Source organism: Oncorhynchus kisutch, linkage group LG14 (genome assembly GCF_002021735.2).
Source record: "Oncorhynchus kisutch isolate 150728-3 linkage group LG14, Okis_V2, whole genome shotgun sequence".
Lineage (NCBI taxonomy): Eukaryota > Metazoa > Chordata > Actinopteri > Salmoniformes > Salmonidae > Oncorhynchus > Oncorhynchus kisutch.
The window spans coordinates 66,003,615-66,012,705 of record NC_034187.2 but is presented as its reverse complement, the minus strand read 5'-3'; the positions used below and the strand labels follow the sequence as shown (position 1 = coordinate 66,012,705).

The 9,091-nt window shown below is 42.8% G+C and overlaps 1 protein-coding gene across 1 annotated transcript in view; it reads left to right on the top strand.

The window, feature by feature from the left end:
• LOC109904689 (neurexophilin-1-like) overlaps window positions 1–9,091 on the top strand; it is a 53,481-nt gene continuing 44,390 nt past the window's right edge. The window contains exon 1 of the mRNA XM_020501872.2: window positions 1–754. Within this exon, the coding sequence (XP_020357461.1) occupies window positions 701–754 (54 nt within the window). The 5' untranslated portion in view covers window positions 1–700. The remainder of the gene's footprint in view (window positions 755–9,091) is intronic.

The following is a 9,091-nucleotide window of genomic DNA, read 5'->3' as shown; positions in this document are numbered from 1 at the left end:
ATACGCACTGTGGCTCTCTGTGAATGTCGGCTCGTTTATCTCTATCAACCAACCCCACCACTCTACCGCCAGTCAGTAAATGAACAGCTTTCCCGTCGAGCTATAGTGGCTGTTTAAAGACTACTCTGTGATCCTTGCGTCTCGGACCAATCTCGCCCCGCTTTTTATATTTCCCTCGTTCCTCTCCTCCCCTCCCTCCTCTTCTCTCTCTCATATTATGTGTGGACAGAGCGACGGTGTTTCTCTCAGCCCGGATGTGTTGTAGGCACGCGTTTTCCAGAGGCGCGGTTATAAAGCGTCCGTTATTTATCTGACTCTACTTTTAACTGTTCTCCTTTTCAGTAAGGAACTGCTAGGCGAGCCTCACGCGCACGGCAGGCAGCAAGACAATCAAATCAAGGACTGATCCCTTATGTTTGCTCTGAATCGAATTTTCATCTTTCATTGAACTATGACATTGCTTCAGCCCTGCTCTCTGGATTAATTCCTTTGTAATCGTTATTTGTTCCCCCCCATCTCGTCCAATATCTGTCTCCAAGTGTAGGCTAAGCTTCAGTGGTCATGGGGTGTATAATTTCATTTTCGCCTAGGCTGGTGAGGGTCTTGACGGTTGTGTAAAAGCGGATAACGCGTGGATTTATGGTCTTCACAGACAAAGAGCCAGCGAAGGGAAACTAGTGGAAGTTTGAGACCAGGAAGAATGCAGGCGACGTGTTGGTGTGCGATGTTACTCCTAACTCCAGCGTTTTACCTGGTGAGTAGTGGTTTTGTTTGTGTTTATAAATACTTTTCTCGTTTCACTGTTGTCTCTGTGTTTTGTGGTCTTTCAAAGACACATTTTACTAAAATCTCATGTGTAAAAACGATTTCTTATGAAATGCACATCACTGACAGAACTATTGAAGACAACTCTTCACTTCAGGAGCATGTCCTGTTCATTGCATAAAAACATTCCGTCGTCCTGTATCAGGGCATTGGGGGGAAATACAACTGTTTAAATTGCACATCATCATGACTGAGACATTTAACATTACTGTATGTGTTTCTATTTCAGAACTGTGGTCTATGGTGTCCAAATAATAGGACTAATTAGTCCAATTAATTTTCAAAATGAATATATTTGGTTATAAGACTGAATAAGTATTTAATGTTTGACTGATGGTTTTTTTAAACACATGTCTCAAAGAAATAACACATTTAAAGTGTAAAATGAAAACATTATTTCCCGCACACTAGCTGAAACGGACAAGATTGTGCTGCAGTTCCAACAAACCGTCTCATGGGGGCGTCATAACAAACCAAAAACGACCGGCAGGTGCGTCTGAAGGCTACACGTCAACCTGAAGGAACCTTTCAAATTCTCAGTTTCTCCTTTTGATTTTGTCAGTAAAGCGTTTTCCTTTCAGTCCGCCACATAAACAATGATCCCACTCATAGCAGTCATAATACACACAACATGGAGGAGAGTTGTTTGGTGCGTGGCCCGGACAACCCAGCTCCATCTTGCTGATCTCAAAGCGAGCATAATGTGATAACAGTTAACTTAAGACATTGACTGGAAAGAAAACACAGGTTTCTCATGCACCAAAGTTTTGTTAAAAAGTAACAGGAAGACTCTGATATAAAAAAAGGAATGCCACTTAAATATTTCAAATAAACTCACTTTCCAAGTAGGCTATATTATCATTTGCAAAAAAATTAAATAAACACACACGCGTTCGGCTTTCGTGTGAATTCTGCAGACACCTTGAGGAGAGTAGCCTAATGTCTTCACACAAAACATGTGTTGCCTAAGCTTCTGTTCCCTATCCCTAACCCAGATAACTTGACACTAAGACTAGCAGATGCCACAATCATACACCTAAATGAATCCGCCTTTGATTCTTACTGGAATTGAGCGCGGATTCTCTCCCTTCACTCACTCAGTCTCTCTACGCAAGTCAAAATAAATCTTTATTCCTTTAAGAGGCTATTGCTATCAGGTCTACGGCAACACTGTGTCAAACTATACTGTCCGGTGTAAGTCAAATGTTTTGTAATATACAGTTCGCAACACTCACACTCACACGCACAAGCGCGCGCGCACACACACACACACACACACACACACACACACACACACACACACACACACACGCACACACACAATGGGTAGGCTTCTGTCTATTTCCTTTGAACTTACCACAGGACATTTTTCCCCGACACATTTTAGATTTCACGAAATACGCCTATTTTAACTGGCTTCTTTTACAACTGTCCTATTGACATTTAAATAATGGTTAGAATAATTTCATCTGCATAATCCTCACGCAAAACGACATTTATTCAAACTAAAATTATTCTAATCAAGCTAATTAATTTACTGGTTGTTTTCTATCGGCTTGACGGAATAGGATTTAATTGCGTAGCCAATTTAAATTTTAATTCAGAAAAACAGGTCGTTATTGTTAGTCGTCCGTGGGGTATTATTTTACCACATTATCTAAAATGAGTCTGAAAACTTCCATGGCGCGTTGGGCGTTGCTTAAAATGTAAGCATATAGATAGGCCTACAAAGGGTTTTACCATTTTTGACACATTTACAGGAAGATATCTTATGTAATTATTAAGAGTGAGGTTTTAATCAATTCCACAGAATTATAAAAATTGAAGTGTGCTCAGGACCTATACAATAAAAAAAATCTCGCAACATTTAGTAATCATAATAAAAGGAATTTAAATGGAATCTATATTTTGCGTTACACCTGGGCTTATTTTATATGGGCTTTGTTTGATAAGGATACAGCTAGACTATCTTGTAGGATGTGAACACCAACATCTCAGATGCAACATATAGACCAAAGCATGACCTGTAATTTTCCGCTACGTAAATGTTTCTTCACTGTAAACATAAAATCACAGATTTTATAGGCCAAATTACATTTCTCTGTATAAAGGAATATTATCGTATAATAGATTAGCCACCTTAAAATAATTTCCCCCTTTTTATTTGACCTCTTCTCGCATAGAATTTCACCTCTGAATTCCAATCAAACGAGTCAAGGAGCATTATCAAGTGGATTTTCTCATTCAGCACCGGGAGCTGTCCATGGTTCTGATATTCAAGACCGTTGTTTTACGCGTCTTAAAACAGCCGGGTAGAATGAGTCCCAATTGAACACATCATTGCAGTGGGACGCAAAAATGTTTTAAAAGTCCGTTTTGTTCATTCAAACCAATGAAGATGTAGGCTTGATGATGCAACCTGAATTCACATAGGCCTAATAGTTCGAAATGACAAATTTGACAAGTGCCATTTGACACTTTTCAACTTTTCCTCGCCCTGAAATGGTTTGTCAATTTAGGCATAGGCCTAGGACTACTTAATTTTACATTTGTGGAAAAGTTTTTTATTTTTATCAATTCAGTACAACGCAATATACATATTCCATGGTAGATATATGAATGAAAATTTAGTCTTTGTAATGTATAGCCTTGGTTCAGTTTGTCTTTTGCTTCATAAAAAAGGTAGGGCTTTTTTAGTCGACTGTAAAGAGATCTTTGATTATATTGTCTTATAGTTACGAATTGGTTCATGTTAGTTTAATTCTTCACCTGGATATTTGCTCTCTCCATGTCTGCGCTCCACTAAACCTAGATGATTATTTTCCAGACAGTTAAACTGTTCCAGTTAAACTGTCGGGTTTATCCATACCTACGGGGATTACCGTTGAACTTTGACGGTTTTATTTCGTGTTAAAAGCTCTTGTCTCGTCTCTAAGCCTCTTGTCTGAGCGGGGCTCGCCTTGACCTGGATAACACTGTGCTCGCTCTGAAGAACAGTTGATGCAGGTGTTCAGTGGTATAATACAGCGCACGCCTCTCTGCGAGGGCGGCATTCACACATGAATATGGTCACCTATGGCTACAAAATGTAATTAAAATAGGATTGTATTCATTATTCGGCTTAGTTGGGAGTTATCGGTGCCTTCCTAGGTGCGTGTGTGTGCGTGCATGTGTGTGTGCGTGTTTTTTTTCTGCATTTTACTTCTGATCAAGCCAGCTCCAATAAAACCCAGTCAGATAATTGACATGCTTTTAGGGTGGTTTTGCTCCCAGCAGAGGGACTGCTGATGATACTCTGTTGACTGACAGCTAGTGTGAACAACAGCATGTTCTCTGGCCCCATGACTGGAAGCAGGGTGGCTCCTATGGCTGCAACACAGGGCTGTCAGTGACTGGCAGGTGTGTGTGTGGGGGGGGGGGGGGGGGGGGGGGGGTTCTCGGCCATGTCTCACTTCCTCTAAAGGGGCAATGAGGAGGCTCTGTTCCTGAGGGACAGACAGACAGACACAGACATAATGACTCCTAAATGGTACCTTGTTCCCTAAATAGTGCACTGTTTTAGGCCAGGCATATTACAACTACACCATCATTGTTTAACAGGCTGGCGAGAGGGCCTGACATGCCAAGCAGTTGGCGCAGTGGGAGAGACACAGACAGTGCTGCATCCTAAATGGAACTCTATTCCCTGTATAGTGCACTATGTTTGGCCAGCCTCTCACCATTGTTTGTTAGTGGAGCTGTGAAGATTCAAGTACCGCAATATCTTTTCTATGGCAAAAATGAAAACACAAAGAAGACCAAAGTCTTTGCTGTATGTAAAATATTGTGTGCTGTAGCTTGGAATATGCATACATGTGACTCTGAATGACAACATAGCTAATGAAGTTTGTTTCCAACATTAGTGCTGTTAAATCCATTTAGTGCTTTGTTTCCTTGCCACAATACTAACAAGTATTGCAACACTGGTATCGTCCCGGCCCTAATTGTTAGTAGTATTAAACCATCATAACATGCTGTAGATGTTGCGACCAGCCCTGCCATAGCAAGCAGTCAGCACAGTGGGAGAAGGGATTGCCACACACAGATCAGTGTATGGGGAAATACTGCTTGCATTTGAGTCTTGTCAGGCAATATTACATTACATCAGCAAAGAACGCATATCAGTCCAATTGTGATTCTGTCCTTTCATTGAACACAAATTACTTTATGATTTTTGTCAGCCATTTCATTCCCATTTATTGGGAAATATACAGATGTAGGATCGTAATTTGATCACCTTGTTGCAAGACAACTTCCCTGCAATGCAATACATGTAAAACCTGAACTGTATTTGAGGATTAAAAAAGCATCTGAAGTTTGTAATTTCCACTTTGAAATTTCAGATGAGATTTTCCCTTTCGAAAAATGTATCAACCCCTACAACAATTTACAGTAATTATAATACACATAATAACACGCATTTCCTTTTACTGCAAGATTATTTGCCTGCTGTAGCAAACTGGCTAAAATGAAGATCCTACAATAGTGGGAGAGGAGAGAGGATGCTACACTGAGATCCTACAATAGTGGGAGAGGAGAGAGGATGCTACACTGAGATCCTACAATAGTGGGAGAGGAGAGAGGATGCTACACTGAGATCCTACAATAGTGGGAGAGGAGAGAGAGGATGCTACACTGAGATCCTACAATAGTGGGAGAGGAGAGAGGATGCTACACTGAGATCCTACAATAGTGGGAGAGGAGAGAGGATGCTACACTGAGATCCTACAATAGTGGGAGAGGAGAGAGAGGATGCTACACTGAGATCCTACAATAGTGGGAGAGGAGAGAGGATGCTACACTGAGATCCTACAATAGTGGGAGAGGAGAGAGGATGCTACACTGAGATCCTACAATAGTGGGAGAGGAGAGAGGATGCTACACTGAGATCCTACAATAGTGGGAGAGGAGAGAGGATGCTACACTGAGATCCTACAATAGTGGGAGAGGAGAGAGGATGCTACACTGAGATCCTACAATAGTGGGAGAGGAGAGAGGATGCTACACTGAGATCCTACAATAGTGGGAGAGGAGAGAGGATGCTACACTGAGATCCTACAATAGTGGGAGAGGAGAGAGGATGCTACACTGAGATCCTACAATAGTGGGAGAGGAGAGAGAGGATGCTACACTGAGATCCTACAATAGTGGGAGAGGAGAGAGAGGATGCTACACTGAGATCCTACAATAGTGGGAGAGGAGAGAGGATGCTACACTGAGATCCTACAATAGTGGGAGAGGAGAGAGAGGATGCTACACTGAGATCCTACACAGAGCACACTGTGTGTGGAAGACTATAAGGTTGTCAATTATGTTGAATTGGTAGCATCCCAAATGGAACCCTGTTCCCTAAACTGTAGCACTACCTTTATCCAGAAGTCCACATACTGTAGGCCGAGAGCAGAGCCCTAAAGGGGCATGGCCGAGAGTTCAGTCTCTTAGCACACAGCACTATAATCTTATATTAAACCCCCAGACCCTTCACAGCACAGCCAAGTGGTCCCCTAGCAGCTATGTTACATGTGAATTAACAGTGAAGGATCTACTTTAATTGAGGAACTCAAGTAGCTCTCGACCAGCATTACAATACAACCAATTGTCTCCATGCCCATTGACCATCCACTGCAATCACACTATCTTTGATGGAAATCACACTTTAAGAGGAATCTGTTATTATTGTGAATATTTCCTAGAAATGACTCTTCATATTTCTATGTATGTATCTTTTATGAATGAATATCAATACGTCAGCATTATGATGTATTGTTAGTGGCTTGGCTCCTTGATATAGCTGAGGTCGTATATGGTGTACTCATGTATTTACATAGTACACTTCATACCCAACATCCAATTTTGGTAGATTTTTGATTGAGTTTTTATGAAATGTGAATTCAACTAATTACTTTGTTTTCGGGTTTAAATCTAGGTTTAAATGTGGAGGGGAAAAAATATGCTTTAAGTTGAATTAACTTGGTATCTATCTTATTTAGACTCTAAAAACTTGCTTCAGTTCAGTACTGCTGACCTTTGACCCTTCGATCAGAGACTGGAAGTGTCTCAGAATAGATACCTGCCACCTGTGTGTGTGTGTGTGTGTGTGTGTGTGTGTGTGTGTGTGTGTGTGTGTGTGTGTGTGTGTCTCAGAAGACCCTGTGTGGTGCACCTCTGTAATTCACACCTCAAGGTGACCTGACTCTGCTGTGCTCCTCTGCTGAACTGCTCTTGTGGTCCACTGATGATGACACACCTGGTGGTCCACTTATGATGACATGTGTGACCTGCGGGCAACACTCCTTTCTCTTTTATCAACCCTTACTCTGTCTCCCTGGACCAATAACACCCTGCATAGGAGACAGTAAGCTGTGTGTGTGTACTTGACCTTGGTTTGGGGCAGAAAGTCAATGATAATGGTCTATAGTTGTTGGAATCGCCCCTTGACGGGCGTTGGTTAATTTTTGACTGCATGGATCATTACAGTTTTGTTTATTCAAATCCTATTGGGGGAAGCTGGCAAATATTTACAGCACAGTTGTCATCTTTTATGGTGTTTTAATTTGGAAGTCTTTCATTGATGACCGGACCCCTAACCTGCACATACCATCTAAACAACCAAAATAACCCTGACCCCTGACTGTGAAGGCACTTGGGATCTGACAATATGTGTCTCTGGGTGTGTGTGTGCATTTTTGCGTGCATCCATGTCTGCTCGTACGCATGCATTCTATGTGATTAATGACAACAGCCTCCATCTTTCCCCACCGTGGACTGCTCTAGTTTTTCAATCACATTCAGAGGTCTAGGGTCATATTTGGAGCTAACCACTGAAGGGCACTGACTGTTTCTGAAAAATATAATTGAGGCCTGGCCTGACCTGAGGTTTGAACCTCTGGGGGACTCTTCTCTGTCTGCTCCACTACTCTGCTATTCTCTGTCTGGGAGCTGTGGGAAGTCTATCTGTAGCCTCTTGATAGGAGGAGCGTTGTAGCAGACCTACCTTGGTTCAAATACTATTTTAATTATTTCAAATACCTTATCTGTGCTTGATTGAGCTTGCCTGGCACATTGGAACCAATAGAATAGTTCCAACATTTAAAACCCCCACCCTTCTGGTACACCTGGCAGGCTTGAGCAGAAACCCCCACCCATCTGGTACACCTGGCAGGCTTGAGCAGAAACCCCCACCCATCTGGTACACCTGGCAGGCTTGAGCAGAAACCCCCACCAATCTGGTACACCTGGCAGGCTTGAGCAGAAACCCCCACTCATCTGGTACACCTGGCAGGCTTGAGCAGAAACCCCCACCAATCTGGTACACCTGGCAGGCTTGAGCAGAAACCCCCACCCATCTGGTACACCTGGCAGGCTTGAGCAGAAACCCCCACCAATCTGGTACACCTGGCAGGCTTGAGCAGAAACCCCCACTCATCTGGTACACCTGGCAGGCTTGAGCAGAAACCCCCACCAATCTGGTACACCTGGCAGGCTTGAGCAGAAACCCCCACCCATCTGGTACAGCTGGCAGGCTTGAGCAGAAACCCCCACCCATCTGGGACACCTGGCAGGCTTGAGCAGAAACCCCCACCAATCTGGTACACCTGGCAGGCTTGAGCAGAAACCCCCACCCATCTGGTACAGCTGGCAGGATAGAGGAGAAACCCCCACCAATCTGGTACACCTGGCAGGCTTGAGCAGAAACAAATACAATCTTTCAAAATATCTCAAATATTTTGAATAGGGTATGAACCCAGGGCTGCTTTGTAGAGTTGTAGTGTTGTAGAACTGTAGAGCTGTAGAGTAGAGCTACTTGGTAAATTGTTTCTAAAGGCAGGAAATAAATGAGATGACCCACTGACAACCTGCTTTCCATGGCCAGAGTTACTCCCAGGACGAGTCTGAAGTTTCTTTAGTGCTCTGAACAGATAATTGTGTTTTGAAAGCTGAAAGGGAAGTGTTTGTTGTTGGCAGAAGCATTCAACAATCTCTATCGACATTGCTTGCGCTGCCTGTATTAATTTTCAAGCTGGGTTTTCTGGAAATAGCCCTTGTCTTGCCTCTTGTCTCTGTCCTGTTTCCCAGTATCTTTCCTTAGGCATGGTTGGTTTTTGTAACATGCCAGCACCAGCATATGCATGAGAGAAAACAGTGGCATTCAGTAGACTGGGAGTTGTTCCTGCCTTAGTGAATAGCTGTAGTGAATGTGTGTTGACTAGTGATGGCATTTGTACCT